The sequence below is a fragment of the Triplophysa dalaica genome, chromosome 8, assembly GCF_015846415.1.
Source record: "Triplophysa dalaica isolate WHDGS20190420 chromosome 8, ASM1584641v1, whole genome shotgun sequence".
Taxonomy (NCBI): domain Eukaryota; kingdom Metazoa; phylum Chordata; class Actinopteri; order Cypriniformes; family Nemacheilidae; genus Triplophysa; species Triplophysa dalaica.
In genome coordinates, this window is record NC_079549.1 from 24,142,723 (window position 1) to 24,169,290 (window position 26,568).

Sequence of the window (26,568 nt, forward strand, 5' to 3'; positions counted from 1 at the left end):
TACAGTGCAGGCTGAGAAAAATGGTTATTAAACGTTTTAAATAATAGATAAAACAATGTTGTGGTATAAAATGAATGTAAAACGTTACGATTGTGTATCTATAATGTTTAAGAGTGCGTGTTTACTTTAAGTGAAAGCAGTGCGTGCGTGAGTGTGCTCCATCGCAGCGCGAGGGGTGGAACCGATACTGCTGTGCGCTCGAGCCACACTCTCATCGACCAATCAGCGCTCGAATACACGAGAGGCGAAACTATCCCAAAAGTTTTCCGAATCCTGACTGTGAAACACGCAAATACTGCAGTCTGACTGTCGTCGTTTAATTACACGAATACTTTGTTTTCATGATCTGAGTGACAGCTGCATTTTATGTTAGATATGTAGAGTATAAAGATGAACTTTAATGAGCCAATCAGAATTCCTGACTTCCTGTTTATTTATCTGGGATTAATAACGCGTTTTTGGTGGGCGGTGTTCTCATACACAGTAAAATACGTGCAGACAAATACTTTAAAATATTCAATATTAAACGTTTATTCAACCAATAAAGTATATCTGCACTTTTCTGTGATATCAAATGACCTAATATTTAATATTTAAATCATACACAATGATGACTTATACATCATCAGGTGATATTCACTTCACTTATTACCCGACGATGTGCATGCTTTTAATCATTCATCATCAAATATCACAAACCTTATTCACAATGATTCATACTTTTATTTAAGACACTTTATTCAGTTCACATGTCTGCATTCCTCTATAATATAAGAGTATTACATAACAGCTTTATAAGTGCTTATATATTTAAAGAATATGATTCATTACATTTTTGAACTTCCATTCTTTGGTGTACCTGCATTTTGTAGATCATAACTTGAACAAAATGGTCTTTTATAAATCATGACATGACTCTCTGGAATACCAGATTGTGATCGGCCAATAACATCATTCTGCAGTCAAATATTTTCTAATCAATATTTCAGGTCTTTTATTTATTTGGTAACTAACTGTGAAATAATTAAGGGATAATCCACAGCTAGCCGTGCGTTAAAGGGTTTTAACGCACGATGTTGAGGCCAAGAACCACCCGGCGCGAAGCGGAGTGTGGTTGCCTCTGCGAAGTACATTAAATCTCTTTAACGCATGGCTAGCTGTGGATCATCCTGCTTATACCATGGTCATTTGCCCAGTTAAATCTTTAATTGATGTTAGCAGTGAAATTTTTGATCAAACAGGTGAAAATTACAGTGACTTTATCAGTTAAATCTCAAATTGAATCAAACTTACTGGAGCTACTTGTGAGGTAAAGGGTTTTAATGCACACCTTCCAGCCAATCAGAATCGACTATTTAAAAAGGCTGTGGTATAAGCATAATTATGCACATCATTTATTTCAAGTGTATTTGTCTATTTATCCACGGTCATCTACAATAAGCATTAGTTTTACATCACAGCATCCTCATTCTGGATAACTCGACACTATCCTGCATTGACAGCTCACTAAGTGATTAAAGAAAAAAACAGCAAAACTGATTAAGATTACTTATACTAGCTGTATGTCTTACGAAATTAAGTCGATGAATTTGAGTAATAATGAACTACTGACAAGTGTGTCAAAATGTCAGACACATGGCAGATGATGAGAGCATTTGAGAAAATCTTATTTAAAAATTGCTGCTTAAGCACCCTGATAAAAAAATCACATTCAAGTTTCATTTCACTGAATAAATAAATGCACAGTCGTAGTTTTTGTTATAGCGTGTTTGTTTTCGTGAGGATCAGAAGTCTGTTTCGTGAAGCTGAGCAATGAGACGTAAAGCCTCACGCTGGTACGGACACGCACATGTTTTCCTGCTCACTTCTTTCCACTGAAGAGACTGATGAGATTCCACCTGCAATAAGACACACTTAAGTGAGCTTTCTGTGTGTGAACCCCACACAAGTCTTTGTTACAGCAAAGCTATAACTGGTCCTACGGGATCTGATCAAAAACTTTAGAATCTCAAACATACACTGTAGAAAATCTTATTTTAATATATTAACATGTGGCTCGTGTGAAGGTCACTTCAGATGTTTTTGTTGACTGCATCTTTTAAGTTCATTTGTAAAATTGCCTTTTATACAGAGTTTGGATATTTATTCAATCATATAAGACATGAAATAATATTTTATACTCACAATACTGTTTATCTGTGACATCACTGGACTGTGTTTGTCAAGATGAAGTGTGACAATCGTGACTTCTAGCCAGGCATTGTCTGTGTTTCTACTGTCATCTACATAACCCTCATAGACCTGAAGAAGAGAGGAACCACACACATCATGTTCAGCACCTTCATGTTGCGATCAAACACACTCACACACACACACACACACATATATATATATATATATATAGGCTGGGAGATATATCGTGCGATTCTTTTGCACTCAGTTTTCAATGAATTACGGTTAAATGCCGCCACATCCTAAAGCCAGAGGGATCTCTTTTGCGGAAAACTTTGAATATGGGAAACAGAAGAAGAACTACAAGTTGCAGGAAGTGCAAATGGACCCATATTCAATCGCTGTTCTTCAAACCCTTTCAGGTGTTTTCATGATAATAATGTATATTTATAGTGAAGATGTATATCGCCCAGCATTTATTTATATATTTTCATATACCATCTGTTATAAAAAAAACTAAGTTAAAATAAATTATTGAATGAATCCCTCCTGAATTGATGTTTACAAATATGTTAGAATAAATGTAATCAAAACAATCAGATCCAACACATGGCTGGTATCACAAAGAAGTGTCCGGTGAAGTTTAGCATCTTCTAGATTTATTCTCACCTGTTCTGCAGCCTGCAGTTCAGATTTGGTCCCCTCATCTAACTTCTTACCCAGAATCCTCTCCAGTGTCTGTGGCAGAGGCTCATTCGCTTTCACTTGATCCTGCAACAACATGTTAACGAAACAATGTTGTGTCTCTATTGGCTCTTGCAAATATATTCTTGTTTATTAAAGGAAAACAATCATGCTCTTACTGTAAATTAAACTTCTTCAGGCAGTATCGTCAAATAATAGTAAATAAAATAGATTTGAAAAAAAATTGTTCAGGTGTGTATTCTCACCCCTGGAAGACACCAGCCCATCTCTGCCTCCTTCCAGACGGCGAGAAATTCCAGCTTTGCCGGTTTTACCATCACACCATCTTTAGACAAAAAAAACCTCTTACACAAGCCTCACAAACTTCGAACGGCATCTGAACTGAGTAGCAGATGAAGGCAAACGCTAATCTCATATAATCTCATACGTGACGTGAGGACGCACTGTTTTCATGTCATTAGTAGAAAACTTCAATTTGATCTGATAAGAGATCAGATTTTAACTCCCTGTTGAATGCAGTTAGGATCAGGACAAGAATGGGATTTTAATTCAGAGTGGGATACCTGGTGAGGATTGGGTGGAATTTTTGATTCAGACCGAGGGATTTAAGAGCCCCCTTTCCCCGCATCCCAGTCCTCCCCCCCGGATTCCTGTAAAATCCATTCAGGAGAATGAGAAACAAATGCCATCAGAGGTATTAAAACACAAATGAAATGTTTAATGCTTTACATACCTGTACTTGTCTAAAACTGAGGGGTCTGAACTGTTACTGTGAAGAGAAAGAGAGTTTTTATTACGCCTTGCCAGGAATACTAAAGCAAGCAATATATGTTTTTTTAATCTTAAGTGAATAAGAGAAAATACTAATATATAAAAAAACAATATGATTTTATAGTTTTGAAAAAAAAATAGTAGTGTTAAGAACAAGTTAATATCATGTTTAACTTCAATGGGACAAAAGCCTTAATGTTGTGTTGGCCGTGCACAGATATTTTTAGATTTAAATATTAAAGTTTATTAATTTGTTGAGTATCCTTCTTAGAAACTAAAAAATATAAGAAAGTATACTTTTTTAATATGTACTTATCAGAAAAATGTTCTGTTTCGTACTGTTACCCTTTAAGTATACTTAAAATCCCTGTGAACCTTAAGTTCCGTTTTCTATAAGCGCTGCAATATTTCATAAAAAAACTGAATTGTCATTTTAAATTTCACCGGGACTTAAAGTACACTTCTAAAAAAAGGTTTACATATGAGATGGCCTTGCAATGCCATATCATGTTTGATAAGAAAAAAAATCAAATCCAATTAAACTTACTCGCTTTCCTGCTGATTGTAAACTGGAGGAAGATACGGCGTGAAGTTTGTCTAAAAGACCAAAACGTGTGTCAGACAAAAGAAACAAACACCAAACAGAACGTTGTTGAACTTCATTCAAGAGAGAAATGTATGAATGTTATCAGGCACCTCCCATGACACTTTCTCTTCGGGCACGGGGAAGCGTGTCACATTACTGCCGGGATACTGCAGCTGACGTGCAAACATGTGAGGAGACTCGTATTCTGTCTCCTGTCCACTGGAATCACCATCATCCCTGTCACAGCTTTTACCTTCTGAATGAACAGAAAAAGACTGTATTTATAACCTGTCTATCAGTGAAAGTGCCTTTAATTGTGAAACATCAGCGATAATGAGTCTAGTGATGATGATCCGTGTGGATGAGAGCTGATTTTAAAACACTCGACATACTCAAAAGAGGCGGCTCCAGTTTGGATTTGTATCCCTGAGATTTCAGAGCATCCACAATCCAGCGGAGAGCTTTGGTGGATTCAGACACCTGTCAGAAGACAACAAATACACCAGATGATGCTCACACACGCTGACTGACATTAATGACATCTATGTAGCGGTAAAGACTGTATAAGACTGTAGGAGTCTACACTGAACCTGATCTTCCAGCTTGTCGAGTCGTTTTGCCATCGTAGAGGAAACCATCTCCTGTTCCCTCTCCAGGAGTTCTGACATCACTCCAACTCTGAAACAACAAACGTGTATAAAATCACAGCAAAAGCACGTAGTAAAAATTTATTTTAAACCGTACTCCTTACTTCTCAGCCGTGTCCTGGATTCGATGCTCGTTGCTCTGACTCTCCTCCTGACGTGCAGATGACAGAAAGTTTTCCTTCATCAAAGCCTCCCATGACAGTAGCTCCTCTTCTTCTGTCTTCTCAAGCTCTCGGCCTGTGGAGAGACACAAACTTCACCCGAACGTCTCGTTAGGAAAGAGAAGATGTGTTTCTTTAGGAAAGTGACTCACGGAAGTGTTTGTGTTTTAGATGTGGGGTGCGCAGTAAGACTCTTCGGATGAAGATGATGAGATGACTGATCAGGATGAAGGGCGGAGGGAGAGCGGGACGGCTGTGGTATTCTTTAATCAGCTCGTAGCGCTGGAACTTCCAGATGGTGTCCGTGTTATCCTGAACCTCTTGGAAGGTGTAGCTGGGATGGACAAACATTTTTATCGGATGAAGGTTTGGGACAAATGCATGAATGTGTCTGGACATGCACTGACCTCAGGATAGCGATGAGGAGGTTGAGAAGCAGTATGTTGGCGAACAGCAGATAGACGCACAGCAGAATGATGGTCAGCCATTCAGGGAACGCCGGCATGTTCTCATCATTCAGAAAGGGACATTTGGGCTTCATGGGATCAGAGGCGTTTACACTACAGCTGTTCATATCAAACTGAGTGGCTGGAGCACAAGACACGTAGATTTTAATTATTGCACTGACTCTAACACAGTAAAGTAGAAAGAAATATATACATTTAAAGTCCCGGTGAAGTTAAAAAGGACAATGCCTATTTTTTCATGAGATATTGCAGCGTTTATTGTGAATAGTTAATCAATGTGTGTCATTCTGAAAATGCGCTTCGGTCTTGCAGTGACTATCCATCTTAAATGATGTACGTGAGACGGCTTGGGCGGAGCATCCGTTGACTCCTCCCCTTTCAAGTATCAGTCTGTTGAAAGTTCTATTTCAAAGTGCAATGTCTGTTTTTATAAACACAATCAAATCGCAGAGAAAGACGAAAGCCATGCCCACTATTTCACTCGAAAATGCATCAAAGAACAAACGTAAAAACGACGGCAACTTCCATTTCACGGGGACTTTAATTGTAGTATTAATAGATGCCACAATTGTTTAGTTTAAAAAAATGAAGAGTACAGAGGCAAAACCGTCAAAAATTTGATTACGATGTTGGGGGAATGCTCTTCACAAACAATATAGACCGTTTCTTTGCGTGCCTGACCCCCAGTTAACTTCCGGCTTGTGTTGTGACTAGTATAACTGTTTATATTTTATTCAATAAATGTGCATCTTCATTTGTATTATTATTTTACTGTTAACTATTTGTATGAAATTATTTAATTTTGATGTACAGTCATTTTATTCAATAATCAATTCGTTGAATGGTTCCCGTAGTTTATTCGTATAACATTAAACCGTATGTACACTGACATCTAGTGGTTGAGTTTGATATCGCAGTCTAAACTCAATATATTGAAGAGACAAGTTTAGCCAAGTAACGCTTCTTCTCGGTTTCTGTTGATTGTCAACTGATATAATCTACATACGCTTGTTTGTGCATGTGTACCGGAAGTTCAGTTGGGGCCGCTAAAGTGCGCATGCGCAGTAACGTTTGTTTATGTTGTTCAATTGAAAGCATCTATACGTAGTGTATATGCTAAACACCCCACTCCGCCCGGTCTGAAATATCTGGTATTGCTGAAAGTAAATGTGGTAGCCTGATGAAAAAAGCTCATTTAAAAGAAAATTCGTCTGACAGCTTTATAGCGCTTGCATCTGAACTCTTCATATATTCCATGAGGTAGAAGCCTTTATAAAAAAAAAGAATGATAAAAACATGAAGTGCTCACTGTCTATATTTGTGGGGATGTTTCCGAATATGATGAGGTATGGTTCATATACAGCACCGCGTATGATCCAGTCCAGTCTCTCTTCATTCTGAATCAGAATGCCCTGTTTAGCCACACCGTACGCCACCACCCAGATACTCAACAGAAACATGAAGATGAACAAATCCATCATCTGTAAAGAAAAGATAAAATACATCATTCACATTTATATCTGTCAGCTTAGAATAACATGTTTTGTGACAGGAACAAATAAGCATAAAAAAAAACATCTGTGATATATTTCACGTTATATTTTTATAGTTTTTCTTATAAAGAGTCGAGTGAACTCTTGGAAGATCAACGAAAATCTGATTCCTCGTTCAAATGTGTGGATGTGAACGGCATACATGAATGTCATGTGACACACCATTTTCCTGACGATGATAATTTTGGGTCCCAGGGTTCTGCTGATGGTGAAGATGGCCATCAGTCTCAGACAGAATATGATGAAGTCGATGCACAGAAGAATTTTACCCACATAAAACACGGCGCTGGACCCCTGAAGCCTGTCGGATCAAACACATCAAAAAACGAATTAATCATGAATTAAAAAAGAGTTTAAAGGAATGGTTTAAACAAAAATGTTCCATATTCCTTAAGCATTTATGAATCAAATGACACAGAATTGATCAAGAACTGTATTGAGTGAATGTGGTTGTGAGTTTTGCTCCGTGTCTTCACCTGCACACCAGGCCGGAGATGAAAAGCACTATTGACAGCACGTCCAGAATGTTCCACACATCTTTGATATACAGCTTTACTTTCTTACGAAAACCAGAACCATCAAAGTCGTGATAGAGCTGTGAAGAATCATGTTTAAATACGTCAGTCCACACATGCAAAACAAACACGATGAGATTTGAACAGCACCACACACAGTTTTACATTTACTTTACATAGACTTTGTGTAATCCAGATAAATATTACACAAAAAATTGAACGGCTAGTGTGCTCTGTGTGGTTTGTAATTTGCTTATTACGGTAGATAGGAAAGAAGATAAAAGGAAAAGCAGAAAATGTGTTTGAGAAACAACAGGATCTTGTTTATTGAAGTCTTTATTCCTTGAATGTGCAGCAAATCACTCAAACGTAAACGTCTCACCTGTCTAACCTCCTCACACACCAGTGAACCCAGCCAGATGTAAAGGAGAAGTTCTCTCCATGATGGAGATGTCTGAAAATCGATCATGAGCACCACGGCGAAGAGCCACAGAAAGCCAAAATATGCTGCGATATTCCAGTAAAACTTCACTTGAGGAGAATTAAAGAAAGTCTTGAACCTGGAGCCACAGTTCAGAGGCGTCAGTGAAGAATTCTGCGAAGAGCTACAAAACAAGAGAAAAAAATCATTTCATTCCCAAAAACTGTTCACAAGATCTTCTGTTCTGTTTTTAACTTTATAAAGTCAGACGTTCAGTCTGTGACATTTGTGTTTTATTATAACAGTGATGTATCTTATTTTGAACAGACCGTAAATGATGCTTGATCTTGGAGTCTGTGTATTCAGAACCAAGGGTCAGTTTCTGTTGCTCTGTCTTCTCTGCCTCTCTCTGAATATCTTCATCACGTCTAAATGACGACACACACCATTACAACACCAAAACATCATCATATATTTGAACAAATGTTGCATTTAAATGACATTTTATGGTAAGATCAATGAGACCTCAAACATAAGACATGCAGCTTTTGTCATAGAGGACATGTGTTTTCAAGTTGTTCTTCAACATTAGGAAAAGAAATAGACGTGGGGCTTATGTGTGATGTAGTAAAATATATTCAAACACTGCCATCTAGTGTTGAATGTATGTAACGTCTCAAAGACGTGACACAAAACAGAGGTGTCGCAACCATATACAGGATTTCTAAATAATTGTGATTATTGATACTGTGGTGATTTGACACATGTTAGGAGAATAATGTAAATAATTGAGTGGCATTGCCTGATTGACACTTTACTATAACAGGTGGTGGTTTTGCATAAACAGTCAAAATGGTTAAAAACTCTCTCGTTTTTTCTGGCAAAAATAAAGAAAAAACTACATAAAAGATTTTTATTTGACAAAATGGAAATGATTTTTCTTTTTTTTAATTTGGCCACAATACTCATTATGTTAGAGCCCTGATCCATGAGATTTAGTTATCAATTTTTCATTCTGAATTTTATCGTATCAAGTAATAACTATTTTTACCTAAAGGTCAAGAAGCCGGTGTATATAAGAGGAAAACAGATCATGCAGAGCAGAATTTTCCAGTATGGATTTTCCTCCGACAGCTCGCCGCACCAGATCTGTGTGAGAAGAGCCTGCAGACCACAGACAGAAATAAAGATCAAAGCGCTTTCTTTATTCCACACACAGGTAAGAAATGTTCCGTCTTCACCTGAACGCCTGAGTGAGCGATGAATCTTTTGTCGTCTGCCTCCAGAGCGAGCCACAGACAGGTGCTTCTGCCCCACGACGGTGAGATACGGATGATCAGTTTCTGAGCTCGCTGAGGATCCCAGGCGTGACATTCACTGAAGACACCTGTGACACAAGGTTAAAGGTCACCGCAAACACAATGAAACTCATGTCAGAGTCGACGGCACTCGTGTTTGAACGTACCGATGGCTTGAGTCTCGTAGTGGTCAGCGTGTTCTCTCATGTCCTTCGCTTCTTCACCGTCATGTTCTCCACTCTCCTCAGCCAGTTTCCTTAAAATCTTACTGGCTGCCAGAGCGGCTGCGATGCAGTCTCTGCACTATACACGCACACACACACACACAAGACTGGTTTATTATCTCTGTGGGGACAGTCCATAGGCGTTATACTGTACAAACTATATTGTATGCCCTACCCCATAACCTTAAGATCATAGAAAACAACATAAACACACACATGTGCTCATACACACACTCGTAAACACACACATGTGAACAAACGCACACATGTGAACACACAGACACGTGAACACACGCACACACGTGTAAACAAACACACACACATAAACAAACACAGACAAACCTACACACACACACCCTTTTTGTAAAAAAACAATGTGTCAGAATTTCAGAAATTTCTAAGTTCAGTGTCACCTTCGTGATGATACTCGCACAAAAAGTTTCACAGCAACAGTAAAATAACTATTCTGATCACAAATCAGAGAAGAAAACATGTCTTCACTCGTGACTCAGTACCTGTCCCCAGCCGATCTCTGCCAGCTCTCTGTTATTCTGAACCACAGCCCAGAGGAAGAGATCTCGACCCGGATCTGAAACCGTCTCCGCAATCGGTTCTTCACCAGAACACGGAAGCTCAACCAACCCTTTAGATGGTAGCTGTCAAAACATCATTTCATATCAGTAAACCATAAATACTTACGTGTAAATAAAACATCACTTCAACAAATAACAGCCTCATCTGATGAAAGTCAGACCAAAATAAGTAGCAGAATAATCGCTTTTTCTAACGATTCCTTTGTTGTTTCTCGACACTCCATTACAGTAAAATATAAAGTTGTGCCTTTCCATTACAGTAAAGAGAACCTAATGTGAATCAGTAATGTAGAAGCGCGTCGAAGCAGCCAAACCACATCCCGTCTCACACCATGATGACATACTGTAATGTGGTGTTCTTACAGATAAAGACACCTCATCTCTGGTCGTCTTCTGACTTGGCTGATCGTACAGATGCTGAGTGAAGCTGCCCAACAGATGTCTCACTTCTTCAGACACGTGAATCAATGACATCTTGCTGCCGGGGGCCCGACCCCTGCCGTCCTGGACCCGTTTGACCAGCTTGCGCGTAAAGAAGCAGGCGGGCAGATGGGCGTAGAGTTTACAGAGCTGGTCTTTCTGTCCCAGAAACTGCTCAACACTCACTCCGTTCTCCAGAAGGAGATGCACAAACTCTGGCTTATCTCCCACAAGAGCCGAGAACATGGCCGGGTGAAGATCGCTGGACTGAGACGTAATGAAGGATCACTTTTTAAAACGTTATTCTGACCACGAATGTGAATCAATACACCACTGAATCTGTTTGAACACACCTTCCATTGACTCTCCTCTGTGAAAATCTCACTCTCTGCGATATCCACGCGGTTCCAGGCCACGGCTAACTCCAGCTGTCTCTTCCAGGACTGTCGACTGGTGCTACACTCGCTCCTGGAGGCTAAAGAGACAGTGTTTATACAGCCCAACATGAAGCACTTAAACCAGACCTCGTCATCGGGATTGCCAAAGTTTGCACGATATCTTTCATTTCGTCATTTTAGACGATGACAATCAACCAGAAGTAGAACTGCCTTTTTCTAAAGGATTTTTATGAAGAAAACCGACGGGAAATTCCAGCGTTATGGACGTGACATTTTAAGATATGGAAGTGACATAAAAATGCTAAAAGAATTATTTTTTTACGAATATAATGAACCATCTGTTTATATTTTACTAAACCCTTGTTGATAGAGTCGAAACATCAAAAAATTCAATCTATGAACAAGTGTTCTATTTAAATAAAGGGAAAAAAGTATGTGACAAAAAAAGGACTCGTCATTTGGGAGACGACAAACTTCTGTGAAATAAACTGCACAATCCTGAAGCAATAATTCCCAATGAATAGAGAAGTGATGCCACGTTATAGAACATCAAATAGTTACTTTATATTCATTTTCATGTGGCTACTTATGAGGAATATGCAGCGTTGTGGATGTGACAATCCTGAAAATGGCTCTTTCCTGAATATTAAAATCATGTACTAAAAATAAAACAAATGCTTTACAGATTTGAAGAGAGATCTCACACGGGTCCCTGAACCACCAGATGTTCAAATCTGTGCTGTTACCAGAGTATAAAAACATTTGTAAAAACGAAAAATTTTCGTGGTAAGGTTGACATTTTCACGAAATTGCCCTGTAGCATTTTAAAGTGATGGTTCACCCTACAATCAAAATACCTCGTCATTTCAAACCTTTATGGTGCTCTGAAGATATTTTGAAGAATGTTGTTTACTGGACTGGACCCCATTCACTTCTGTTGTAGGGACACAAAACTAATGCAAGGGAATGGGGTCCAGTCCAGTAAACAACATTCTTCAAAATATCTTCTTTTGTGTTCTGAGGAAGGAAGACAGTCACACAAGTTGAAAAAAGTGATTTTTTTTGGGTGAACTGTCACTTTAGTCTACATTTGGACCATCACACCATGATTTGAATGTTTTGCATATATAATTGTTGTCTAACTTCTGTGTCACATCTGTGTGTGAGTCCGATGATTTCTGTATCTAAACGGACAGTTTTTGCTCGGAATGCGCGACGATGTAGATCATACAGAAAGGTCTAATGCAGCGCTGTTCGTTCAACATTAAACAAAGCAAGAGAAAAAACTCTGCACTTAGGAACGAGCAATCGATCAATACAGCGGAAGCTATCAGCTTCCTCCATCAGAGATGTTACTGGAATCTCCAGGAATGCTGATGAGGATGTTTAGACCAGACTGAGATGCATGCTCGATCTGAACGAGGCCAAATAGATTCTCTTCCTATGACTATACTATATATAACTGTAATCTATAAGAACTCTTTCCTGAAGACATCTTGGTTGTTTAGCACAGAATAGTTGAACACACACTGACATAATCATCCATCATTCGTAACCCAGGCCTCAGCTTTCTCCATTAGACACCAGACCTTTACCACAGTAATCCAATTACATCTGAGCGGAAATGTAATAAAAACGGAGGAAAATGGTCGGACGAGACATCGACTCGAACCTTTGAGCAGAGCTTGCAGGATGGCAACATCGACGTCACTGTTTTTCTCCACATCGAAACGAAACACGGTCAGCAGATGATCCATGCGGATTATATCCTGAATCTAAAGAAAGCCAAAATGAACATTTGTCACAGTGCATTTATAATGTTGAATACGGACTGATTCAGTGAGCCGTTACATGATTTCAAACAAGAACTCATAACGGGATAATTCATTTTAATCATCATTATGAGTTTCTGTCTTCTGCAGAACACAAAGAAGATTTTTTGCGGAATGTTGATAACCAAACAACTCCATTGACGTCCAATGAATGAACACAAAACCACATTTCTCAAAAGATTTTCGTTTGTGGTCCACTGAAGAAAGAGTCTCAAACAGATTTACAACCACACAAGAATACATAAACAAAGACATTTTTTATTTTATAGTGAACTATCCCTTTAAGAATGATGTGTGTGAGTCTTTTCCACTGATTCATTCGAATGATCGATTCAATTGTGTCATTGCTAGACGTGGACTTCAGTAAAGAATTTTTACTCAAGGACATTTTCAATGATCTATACTTAACTTACAGAGCCTTTTGACTGTAAACCTGACTACATTTTAAAACATTATTTCATTTTTTTACCCCACAACATTTCATGAATACATGTCATTAAAGATATTAACGTAAAACGTGAAGACGTATTTATGCATAGTGAAGTTCTGTAAAATGCATATGAAGAAGTTGGTTCCAAAATGTTTCAAAAATCATGTTTTTATAATGTGATCTTGTTTTTATTGTGTTTTATTGTGTTATGGAATTTGATTTATATTAATTGGAATGCAAAAAAAAAACTGGATTTTTGAAATATTTTAAAAACAGGGTTTTCTCTTCTCAACTCTTCATATGGCCAATTCCCGCGTTATGGACGTGGCATTTTGCGTTATGGACGTGACATAAAAAGGCTCAGAGAACGAATTTGTCACGATTTAAAAAAACTATATGAAATAAAAGGAAAATAAACATGCTGTCATCATGCTGTCATGATGCGACAAAAAAGGATGCGGTTTTTGGGAGACGATAAACTTTGTAGGATTTCTGTAAAATAAAATGCACAATCCTGAAGCAATAAAACCCAATGAATAGAGAAGTGATGCCTCTTTATAGAACATCAAATAGTTACTTTATATTCATTTTCATGTGTCAATTTATGAGGAATATGTAGCGTTATTGATGTGACAATCCTGAAAATGACTCTTACCTGACTATGAAAAATCATGAGCTCAAAATAAAACAAATGCTTTTCTTATTTGAAGAGAGATCTTACATGGGTATCTGAACCATCAAATCTGTGCTGTTACCCAAGTAAAAATCTCTAGTAAAAACTTTTGTGATAATGTTGACAATTTGCTTTGAAATGTAGGAAAGTTACATTTAAAAAAATAATAACACTTGAAAATGTACTGGAGTAAATATATTTCCCTGCTGTCCATCTGTGATATTCTCTGGAAGATTCAGACTTAAGTACACAGACAGTTTGTTTTATTTGTTGGACGGTTTGATGATTTGTAACTGTGATATGTGCTGTGCAACTATGGCAAATGAATCAGACACCAGTAATGAATCATTTGTGAAATGAGTCGTTTTGTTTCATCACCTTCTTGGTCCACTCAAAGATCTGCACCTCAGAGAATGTCTTGTACTCTTTTGCAAAAAACCTCTTCATCAGCTGGTCAATAAGGACCACAGTGACCTTTGCCACAGGCAGAGACGCCACCTGAGCGATGACGTCCGCCAGACGTCCGGATCCCTCCAGGACCACACACGGCGTGTTGTTGAGCATAGAGTTATAGATGGTCTGTGAGTGTTGAATTAAAAGAGCCTTCAGCTGGCATCTGAGGTTCTACAAACGGTTAAAAGTGATAACATTAAAATCTCACGTTTAGAGTTCCTGGTCCACCCTCCAGGACCACACAGACCACCGGGATCGTCACTTCGCTCTCTGTTGGAGAAACAAAATTCTCACAAACAACCGGATTTTCCATCAATTCACCTCGTTTTCCCAACGGCTGCTGAGAGATCAGTTTCTCCAGTCGGGCTCGCAACTCAATTTCAACTCCATAGCGTTTGTGAGTGCCGTCATCCACCAGCAGAAAGTGAGTGTGATTTATATCCAGACAAGAGAGCCCTCCCTGACCCACTTCATCCAGAATGTAATCCGCAGGAAAACAACCCTGACGTACACAAAAACACAAATATAAACTCACACTGTAGCTACTTTAACATCAATCAATAGCAAAATTCAAAATAGCAAATGATTCATAGAAATATGGCAAAAATCTGCTTTATTCTGTTTGCTGGCACATTCATTTCAAAATATAGAACATCATAAAAAGATATATTAATATAGAATGTGTTGGCCTTACCAGAGTGTTGTCATTCTATTTTTTAAATTCGTTTACCCTCATAATCTTCAATTAAAATCTAAAAATCCATCTAAAAAGATCTATCTCAAATGATGAAAGTTAGACGGCTTGGGCGCAGCATACGTTAACTCCTCCCCTTCAACTGTCAGTCTGCTGCTGGTTTCATTTCGAAATGCGATGGCTGTCCAATCGAATCGCTAATCGAACCATCTAATGGTCTCCTTAAATAGTTCCTTTTCACTCGGAAATGCTACAGAAGGAAAAAATGACCGCAACTTCCGGTTCATGTGGACTTGAACACATACAGGTGAGTGAAACATCTCACCTCAGGATTAACGAGCTTGTGGCGTTTGTGGATGATACCCCAGGTTGCTATACCGATGACCACGATCTGTCCCTCCATCGAGTTGTTACTGAGTGTGTAATCTCTCACGGCCATTCCCACATGCTTCATCACACCTGCGTGTGTACCACCTGTCAGGATCCATGCACCTGTCGCAGAGAAACAGTTGTGTGTGTGAGAGAGAGAGAGAGAGAGAGAGAGAGAGAGAGAGACAGAGGGAAGGGAGAGAGAGGAGAGAGAGAGAGGAGAGAGAGAGAGACAGAAGGAGAGAGAGAGACAGAGACAGAGGGAGAGGAGAGAGAGAGAGAGAGAGAGACAGAGGGAGAGAGAGTGAAAGAGAGAGACAGAATGAGAGAGAGAGTGAGAGAGAGTGAAAGAGAGAGACAGAATGAGAGAGAGAGAGAAAGACAGAGAGTGAGAGAGAGAGACAGAATGAGAGAAACAGAGAGAGAGAGAGACAGAGAGAGAGAGAGAGAGATTGTGGTCTGGAGTCTCAGGTCGTCTGTACTGTACCGGTGGTCTTGGCCACTTTGATGAGACCGCGGCGGAATTTGTCCTTCAGTTGACTCTTAATGCTAAAGTTTTTGGCTCCGCCCGTCACAGATATCAGAAGATTGGGAGGACGCAGTTTCCAGTGTTCTGTCATCAGCTCGTACAGACTCTCAGGCGACGTGTCCGTCGACACCCGAACATACTAAACACAACACAAGCTCTTCAATAAATGAGTGAGATAAATCATCACAAATAAATATAACAAATTTGTGAAAGCAGTTCCAGGCCTCAATTTTTTTTAAGTATAACTGAAAATTGCATAAGAAAAAAACTAACTTTCTTTTCCTTTTATTTAAGGTGTACTACAATTTTTAATTGTATTTATATTTTATATTAATGTATAATATTTTTTTATTTTAATAAAATAAAATAAAATAATTTAATTTATTTGTTTGATATTCCATTTAATTTCACTTCATAACTTTAATGTCTGAAATTATTTTACTTTATTGCTAAGTTTTGTTTAGTTTCAGTTCAAATATTTAGTTTCAGTTCAATTATAAAACAGTCAGTCCTTGTACTTGATTCTGACTGGTTGGGCCGACTTCTCAGAAGGTTTTAAATTCTACCCCGATAAGCGTTAGATTGTCTAAATATCACTTGATTTACTTTAGTTTACCAAACCTGGCTACGCATGACACAACGCCCTCAGCTGTTACAAAATGCACTGTAACCCACTGCTTCTTGTGGGTTATTGCTTTAATAATATTCAGGCCTTTATTTGATTTGATTTCAATGAAAAGAAATGTGAAAGTTAATCAGAAATGCTTTAGAGAACTAGAAGAAAATAGTATACAACAAGTGTCAAAAACGTGATTTATTACCCATATTTTATTACCCCCTGCCAGCTTTATGATTATGATTATGACCCTTGACCATAAATCCTGTGTACATTTAGGAAAAAAATATATAATTTCCAGACCTCATTTTTTTTACCAACATTTAGGTGTTCAATCATTTTAAATGCCCTTAAAGTAATGTAAAACAGAGACACTTACTGTTTGGACTTCTTGGATTTTCATGGAGTTTAGTACTAAAAAGAAACTCTAGTTACTCTAGTCTCACGGCAGTCTATCACAGTCTCAGGAGTTAAACTGTGAAAAAGTGGATGTGGGAGTGTTGAGGGGTTGCCCCCCTCTAAAAAGCTCTTTACCTATTAACACACATCCTTAGCTAAAACTTATTTAACAGAAGCTATATACATTAAAAAAAAACATTGTGACACTGTCTGTACTCAACAGGATGCAAAGAAGTTATTAGACTAATCTATTTTCATTTTTTCAAAGAATAGATTATCAGTCTTGAATTTTGAAAAGAATGATAAACAATTATATTTTAACCTCGGTTAAGAACTAAACTAGGGGACTATCCTTATTTTAGATCTCAAAATATCATCTTAAACTAAACATTAATTAAATAAAACAGTGTAGAACTAAACAAAATGGAGATGTAGATATATGTTCTTCCTGTAATTTCAGGTTTAAAAGTTGAACCCTGAACCAGATTTTGACATGTTTGGTTTTTAACGTGAGGATCAAAAGAGATCTGCCAAAGTTGCTAGAATTTCTTCCGCCCTCTGGTTGGTAGGCACACTGGCATCTTCAGGCAGAAGAAAGTCAGCCAGGACAGAACCTCACAACAAGTCCTTGACGTAACTCCTAAAATCTATAGTTGTGTTAAACTGACAGTTTAGAGGTTCTAACACATGTGGATTGCCTTCTTTGAAAAGGCAGAGAGAACATGTCGGGCACGTGCATTAATCAAAAGCTAATTGACGAGCGTTGTTAATAATGCAGACCAGTAATATACTTGCACTACATGCCTAGCAGACGCCGCCTGACATCTTCCACAGGCAGAAGAAAATCAGGCAGGATGAAAATCATATTTTTTAATTGAATCTTTAACTCAACCCTTTCACACTAAACCGCTGACGGTCTAACAAAAACTCACATTTGGACCCACAATCCATGACCAGGAAGAACATGTTGGGGCATTTCCTTTCAGTAAAAGGTAGTTTATGGCACATTGATAAGAAGGCAGACCCCAAAGTCATCATTTGTAGGTAAAAGTCTTAAACATGGAACCATCTCATTCTTAAATGAAAACGTCACAAACATAAACATTTCATTTATCACTCTAAATTATAAACACAACCCCAGCAGACAGGTTTCACAATGTCTTTGGAGACAGGCATCCAGGCTGGCAGGCTGGAACCACATTTTAACTGGAGGGGGGGTAGAAACTTAGCAGCGACAGTGGGGACACAACAACCGGTCATAAAAAACACAAACCTAAACATTAATTACCAGGTCATTAAAACACACAAACATTAACTTTGTTTGGAACCCGTTGACAAGAAGACAAAACCCCAAAGTCTCGAACACTTTTCATCATTTGTCAGATAAAAGTTTGACCTTGACCTGAGTGCTGCTTTCGATACTATAGACCATAAAATACTTTGAGATCATTTACATAATTTTACTAGTATTCAGGGACAGGCACTACCATGGTTCAGATCTTACTTATCAGACAGATATCAATACGTCCATTTAAATGGGGAATCATCAAATCTAAAGCAAGTAAATTATGGATTACCTCAGGGATCAGTTTTAGGACCCTTGCTTTTCTCAATATACATGCTGCCCATTGGAAACATTATTAGAAAACATGGAATTAGCTTCCACTGTTATGCAATGATACACAGCTATATATCTCATCAAGACCAGATGATTCCTTCAAGCTATCCGAACTGGCAGAGTGCATCGAAGACATAAAATATTGCATGACTAGTAATTTCCTTCTTTTAAACTCTAACAAAACAGAAATATTACTAGCACCAAAACTCTGGAATAGCCTTCCTGATACTATTCGAGGCTCATACACACTCTCCCAATTTAAATCTAGATTAAAGACACATCTTTTCAGCCAAGCTTTCACTTAATGCATAGTAAATGAACAGCAGCTACGCTAATTATTCTCTTTCTGCCTCCGCCTCGGGATGGGAGAGATTCCGCCAGGTCCAGATGATCCCCAACTAGAGATTACATCAGCTACAGCTTCAGACTGACTGACCATCCCAGCTCCATCTAAGGCAATTCCACCACCACCCAAGAGAAATACCACCATCGGACCATCCCAGCTCAGACCACTACATCCCCAACCAAGAGCAAAGACGGACTACTTGTCACATTAATGCTGAATTTACAATAATTGGTATTTAATGCTAAACTTACATCACATGTCAGCAGTTTAAAGTCATAGCTGCATTCAGGGGCCCTGATTGGAGGTTGCTGGGTTGGTGTTTGTGGGGAGTGGGGGGGCTTGTTGGTTGTGATTGGGGGAATTTTATTTGTTTGGGGCTGTGTGGGTCCGGTTTGGTCTTGTTTTGTGGTCGATGTCGGGCATCAGAGGAATAAAGTTATTGGACCTGCACGGTTTTTGCGACTGGGACTTTCTGGGTCGCGGATGGTGGGCTCTCCCTCTTCCTCGTGAATATTTGCTCAGTGGCTTTTGGTCTGGGTCACTGAGTGCAGCTATGACACGTCAGAGGGGATCTGGCCCTCCCGGCTGAGCCTGGTTTCCCCCGAGGTTTATTTTCTCCATTAATCAATCATTGGAGTTTGGGTTCCTCGCCACAGCAGGGCAGTGTTGGCTTGCTCACTAGGAGACTGCATTTATTCATTCATTTATTGATTAGATATTATTTATTAGAATGATCTTGCTTGTTCTATAAACACAATGCACTGTGCTGTGTTTTACCTTTTCTGTTTTTCCTGTTTACCCTTGTAAAGCTGCGTTGTAACAATGCACATTGTGAAAAGCGCTATATAAATAAACTTGAATTGAATTGAAAAGTCAAAACCAACTCGCTCTTAGAAAAAACGTCACCAACATTCACATTTAATTTATATCTTTCAAATTTACAAATCACCCACAGCACATCCTGTCACCAGGTACAAAGACAGCCAGGGTCACAGCTAGGTCTTGGTTTGGGGATGGAGGGGTTTGTGTGGGTAGGAAGGAGGGGGGCAGAGGAGCTAGAACTTCATTAACATTTTAACAACTGACTGCATGCATCACACTTCAACACAGACGAGTTCTTTTTGAATTTAAGATTACCCCTCCTTGAACTGCCACCTTACCGTGGTGGAGGGGTTTGAGCACCCGAAAGACCCTAGGAGCTATGTTGTCTGGGGCTATATGCCCATGGTAGGGTCTCCAGAGGCAAACAGGTCCTAGGCGACGGGTCAGACTAAGAGCGGTTCAAAAAACCCTTATGATGACAAGGAATTGGAGGACCGTGACGTCGCCCGGTATGGCGCAGCCGGGGCCCCACCCTGGAGCCAGGCCCGGGGTTGGGGCTCGTATGCGAGCGCCTGGTGGTCGGGCCTTCCCCCATGGGGTCCGGCCGGGCTCAGCCCGAAGGAGCGACGTGGGGCCACCCTCCCGTGGACCCACCACCTGCAGGAGGGACCGTAAGGGGCCGGTGCAAAGTGGATCGCGCGGCAGTCGAAGGCGGGGGTCGCCTCTGCAGCATCGTGTGGGGGTCGGGGACAGTGCCCTTGGACTGAAGAAGGGGGACCGGAGGATGTGCTCCAACTATCGGGGATCACACTTCTCAGCCTCCCCGGGAAAGTCTATGCCAGGGTACTGGAGAGGAGAATGGTAGAACCTCGGATTCAGGAGGAACAGTGTGGTTTCCGTCCCGGTCGTGGTACACTGGACAAGCTCTATACCCTCTCCAGGGTGCTGGAGGGTTCATGGGAGTTTGCCCAACCAATCCACATAGTTTTGTGGATTTGGAGAAGGCTTTCGACTGTGTCCCTCGCGGCATCTTGTGGAGGGTGCTCCGGGAGTATGGGATGCGGGACCCTTTGCTAAGGGCTATCCGGTCCCTGTACGACCGGAGCAGGATCTTGGTTCGCATTGTCGGCAGTAAGTCAGACTTGTTTCCAGTGCATGTTGGACTCCGGCAGGGCTGCCCTTTGTCGCCATGTCTGTTAGTAATTTTTATGGTCAGAATTTCTAGGTGCAGCCAGGGGCCGGAGGGCATTGGGTTTGGGGACCCCACGATTTCATCTCTGCACTTTGCGGATGATGTCGTCGTGCTGGTCCCATCAGACCAGGACCTTCAGCATGCACTGGGACGGTTTGCAGCTGAGTGCGAAGCGGCTGGGATGAGAATCAGCACCTCCAAATCTGAGGCCATGGTTCCTCAGTCGGAAAAAAACCCCTAAAACCTGACTTTAAAATATTATTTTATTGTATATCATTTTTTATCTATTTTATTTTACATCAGTGCTTCTTGCTTCTTAAACTTATCTTGTATCGCTTCATTCACAGACATTATGGTCAAAGACCAAGCTTTCTGAAACCACATCCTCATCTCTTCTACAAAGAAGGGGGGTATGAAACAACAGGCTCTGGAAAGTACAAACAAAAAACAACAAAGGGTGTCATAAAAAATATTTTCAAACTTAACTAAACCTTTGATTACCAAGTCATAAAAACACACAATTTTAAACTTTGTTCGGGTCCTTTTGATAAGAAAGACAATCTAGTTTCATGTTGGGTTACGAGGAGTACTGGAGTTGTAAAAAAATTTTTTTAGGGACAGATCATTTGTGCTGATGACAGCGCATATGGTGGGAGACCAACTGTGTACTCTTGATTATTGTTTAAGCAAATAGATAATTATTATATTACATTACTCTAAAACAACATGTGTGCTATTGATATATCTATGCTATTGAGTATCAGATACTCCTGTCATTCTTCTTGACCAAGTCACCTCAGAATTTGAGTTGGTCCCCAGGCAGGCTCCACTGTACATAGTTAGAGTAAATACACAGGACACAGTTTCCCAATGGGCGCAAGTGCAACTTCATACTCATGATACCTATAAAGCTATTGGGAATTCATCTATTAAATGTTAAAACAAAACCTCACAAAACATTGTAAATGAACATCAAGTCCATTTTAATTGAAGTGCAAGAACAAATGGATTTAACAAATGTACCATTTACAAACACATATCACTACCTGATATTACTTAAACTTGAAGTGGCCAAAGAAAAGACAAAAAAGGGGAAGCAAAATTAATAACTGATCAGTTCAATGTTAGTCTTTAATTCCATGCAAGGAAAAGTGATGGCTTGTAATGGATTTCCTTGCACTTGCCATTTATATGTTGTAGAATGTTTGGCGAATGATGATAGATGACATTCGATGAAATTCCACCAGATGCTGCTGATCTGACAGGACAGAGAAACACGGCGGGTTTTTTTTTCTACTTAGGCTAGTTAAGGAGGCAGGAGTGTGTTGTTTAGGCGACCGCTTTAAGGTGCTGTTTGAAACTCTGCAATAAGATATTCAAGGTGAAACAGAAACTAAATCTAACATGAACTTTGTGAATGTAAAGTCTAACCTGGCGTAAACTAGCGAGCTGGCTCCAAACTATCTTTTACTGTGTTGTTATCGCCTCTGTCCAGAGATTACGCCTTTGGTGACATATCAAAAGTCTTCCTGGCTCTTGACTCGCCTTCAGTGCTACTTCTTGCCCTCTTAAAGCCGAAGTCTCTCAGGTCAAGCTGCCCATGTCGCTCGACCATGATGCTGAAATCACCGGCACCTGCGCTGTTATGTCGCTAACTGAGGTGACGTCAATTTAAAACAAATCGTTGTGTCATTATATGTGCACGTTCCCCTCGTCCACAGTATTTTAGCCTATTCAATTTTCGCAAAAACTAAATGTTGATATAGTGCTAATTTTTACACATTCATTGCTAAAATAACAGGGGATGGGAAGGGGGGATGGCCGTTTCAGAAGGGGGATGATTTTGACCATCTTTATTTCATAGGGGGATGCCATCCCCCCTCAAGTCGAGTACTGGTCACGAGACAGACACCCGCTGTCAGTCCTGCAGGATGGGACCAACATTTGTCCAGGTGATGTGGGGTTAGATAGGCGGGACATTACCCCAGGAACCAGAGCGAGACTTTTATAAACTTTTTAACTTGATCTTAGAAGAAACATCACACGCATTAACGTTTAATTTATTTATCTCTAATAAACTAATCGCCCACATCATTCACACTGGGGTTGGGAGACATGGCTGAAAGCATTGTCTTGGTCTGGTGTGTGTGGGTACCACCAACATAGCTGGAACTTCATTTTTAACAACTGACTGCATGCATCACACTTCAACACAGGCTACTTCTTTTTAAACTTAAAACCTGACTTCAAAATACTATTTTATCTTATTTCAGTTAAACACTATTTATCTATTTTATCTATCGTCAGTGCTTCTTAATTCTTTAACTCATTTTATGTCGGTTTATTCATAGAGATTATGGTCAAAGACCAAGCATTCTGAAAAAAGTTCATAATGTTTTAAAAGTTTTAAAAAGTTATTTTTAAAACTTAAAAACTCAACCTTTCAATTTTATCTTATTTCATTGATTACTATATATCTATTTTATTAAACATCAGTGCTTCTTATTTTCTTTAACTCATCTTTTATTGCTTTCATTTACATGAGGTCAAAGACAAACGTTCTCAAACCAAATCCTTATCTCTATTGTAAAGAAGGGGGGTGTTAAAAAAAAACGAGGTCTGAATATTGAAAAAAAAATCCTGAACAAACAACAAAGTGGTCATAAATGTACACAGTATGTACGGTGAAAGGTCATAATCATAATTATAAACCAGGTAGAGGGTAATAAATTATGAGTAATAAATCACTTTTTTGACACTGGTTGTAACAACTATAAGGTTCTATTCATTCTGATACAGTCTTTTTTAATTTATTATGATTTTACGCTTTACTAGAAGAAAATGTCTGGTGTTGTTTTACCTTCCCCGTTTTCTGTCCAAAGCCCACAAATCTGATATCTCCATATGCATCAGTGGGTTTCTCTATGATGTGTGTGTGAGCGCTCCATTCTTCTCCCACATAATGCTCTGGTTTGATGGCCTCATCGCTGTGCTCTTCCTTTGGGTATCCGCACTTACAAATCCCCTTGCTGTCAATGATAATCCACATTATCCACAGATGAGTAACATCCCAACAACACACAATCTGAATGACACACATGTGGTGTTTCAAGTTTACTTTTGTCCAGTTTTGGACAATAGAACTGATTTCATTACATAATACCGTAATTTAAAACACATAACACATATAACAGAATAAGACACTTAAAGTGTGTAGAATCACACCTTATGTCATGATTTGTGTTGATATGTTATGTTGCTTGTTCTTTTATCACATAATGTAAATAAGCTGAAAGGATCTTTACGGAGCATTCCTTCAAACAGTTCAATGTGATTGTGATCACAAAAAAATGCTTATAAAGGCACAATAAAATATTTAAAAATAAATTCTTACATAAACTGTCACAGAGCGAGATCAAACGGCTAATATGAAATTAACTAAAAAAATATGGGAATAAATATTTATTCATTATACAAATTTTAAGGCGTTTTGAAAATATATATGAATTTTCTGTATATAAATATATATGGCTTTCATATCACAGTTAAAAATGTCCAGATTTTCTGGAAATTGACCAAAGAGTTTTGGGGTAAATTTATTTAAAATCCTACGAGATTTTATAGTATTATAATAAAAAACTGGGTTTGTTTTTAAACATACTATAAACATTATACAGCGAGTTCAGTAAAGTCAACACAGACACACACACACAAGCATACACACGCACATACCTGTCATCCTCCTCATAGAAACAGCAGCTTTTCTTCTTGATGTTTTCTTTAACCCATGAGGAAATCGAGCCACGCTGAGAAGAGGAAGAGAGTGAGAAGTATAAAGCACCTTTAAAAGCCCTAAAACCCTGTGTTTGTGTGATAGGCGGCTCAACTGCTGTCTCATCCATGCTCACCATCAGATACACTGCAAGTGAAATGAAGGAGAGAGATGCGAGAGAGAGAGAGAGAGAGAGAGAGAGAGAGAGAGAGAGAGAGGATGGACGGGACAGACTGCAGTGATGTCATTTATATGAGACGAGAGCATCAGAGAGAGAAACATTATTGACCACCATCTCTCAAGCCATTCAAAGTTCTTCTGTCATAACAATAATAAATAATTGAATTTAAAGAGCTCATTTAAAGATGCCGCTTGAAATGATTTAGTGAAAAATTAAATTTAAATTATCTTGTGTTTCATAATGGTTTTACTGTTTAAATCAGGCGAATGCAGTAGACATGCTGTATATGAATAATTGTGTGGTGTTCATAGTTTATCTTTTTTTTGGGATCAACTTGACTTTTAAATGTGTGAAAATAAGTGTGACAGTGAGAGTTCCATGTACATTATTAGAATTGCATAAAAAGGCATATTCAACACATCTACTCATAAACACATAGTTGTCTCATTTCAATGTTTACCAACAAATTGATGAGATGGAGTTTTCCAAACTTCAGATTGGTGACGTTCTTTGGGTGAACTTTCTCTTCTGATGTGCAGAGCATTTCTGTGACCAAATCTGTCCATCATCTGTCACTTGTAAAACATGACGTAAAGATACTTCACAAATCACAGCAGATCTTCAATCCGACTAAATGTATGTGGCATCACGTAAACCAACAACTGAAATCTAGAGATGGAAGAACGTGCAGTACACAGTACACTCAATAAACATGTAAAACAATACAATTCCATCTTCATTAAGCATTTCCTGAGATTGAAATATTGAAATATTCTCTTACCTTCAACTTTTATTCGTTCTTTAAGCAATCACAGGTTGATACAAACACCAGAGTAACAGGGTGAAGAAAAGTCAGTAATTTAATGAAACTCTTGTGATGTATTCTAGACACCCACACAAGTTACCACAGTAATAGTCACTAAGTGACATTGAAAGCTAATGACAGAAACAAAGTTCTTTACATGGATCACATTACAGAATGTAGGAAATATGAACCCTCATAAAGCGTCTGCGTTATCTGTCGTTCTTTCACACACTGACTGAACATTGACCAAAACTAGACAAACGCTAAATTAACGTTCTAAAAACCCACATGTTCATCTTTAAAGAGATAGCATTCATGTCAAACCTGTACCATCTTCAGAACACAAAAGAAGACATTTGAAGAACAAAACCGAACCCCATTGACTTCCATTGTATAAACACAAAGCCACTGAGACATTTCCCAAAATATCTTCTTTTGGGTTCCACTGATGAAAGACTCGTGGATTTGAATGACATAAGAGTAAATAAAATGACAGATTTTTTATTTTTGGGGTTAAAATAACTGAAAAAAAAAACATATTTTCTGTACAAACAGATTTTGCAGTATTAAAATGTTGTTGTGTTTGTAGTGTAAACTGAACTCAATGGATGCTCTATTTACTCTCAGGTTTTTATTCTTGTGTGCATTTTTTTCTTAAAACATTATAAGAAAATAAAAATCTCTGATAGGATAGTTGTCTTTTTGACAGGTTTAATGTGTTCTCCTCATATTTTGATGGTTAAATCAAACCTAAGGGAGAATTTAAAGCAAATTTTGTACCACTATGACCTTGCTCCAGACATCACTTTTGGACACTACTATTTGCGATGACAACCCTTATTTTGAAGACCCGTGAACCGGAAGTTGCGGTCGTTTTTAGTTACGTAATTTGACGCATTTCCGAGT

The 26,568-nt window shown here is 38.8% G+C and overlaps 1 protein-coding gene across 1 annotated transcript; it reads right to left on the bottom strand.

Annotated features, from left to right (window-relative positions):
- Positions 1-760: 760 nt before the first annotated feature.
- Positions 761-24,806, bottom strand: trpm2 (transient receptor potential cation channel, subfamily M, member 2). Its single transcript, XM_056754926.1, is given in 33 exon segments — positions 761-1,898; positions 2,185-2,301; positions 2,842-2,943; positions 3,123-3,189; positions 3,191-3,202; positions 3,441-3,527; positions 3,611-3,646; positions 4,196-4,245; positions 4,345-4,490; positions 4,627-4,714; positions 4,825-4,912; positions 4,986-5,118; positions 5,195-5,376; positions 5,450-5,630; positions 6,819-6,990; positions 7,225-7,363; positions 7,539-7,657; positions 7,960-8,182; positions 8,328-8,426; positions 9,050-9,162; positions 9,240-9,385; positions 9,464-9,599; positions 10,036-10,176; positions 10,477-10,800; positions 10,887-11,008; positions 12,604-12,706; positions 14,245-14,445; positions 14,528-14,589; positions 14,641-14,821; positions 15,339-15,505; positions 15,870-16,050; positions 23,765-23,929; positions 24,633-24,806. Coding segments are annotated over 33 exon segments (4,371 nt in total). The 3' UTR covers positions 761-1,784.
- Between the last annotated feature and the right edge of the window lie 1,762 nt (positions 24,807-26,568).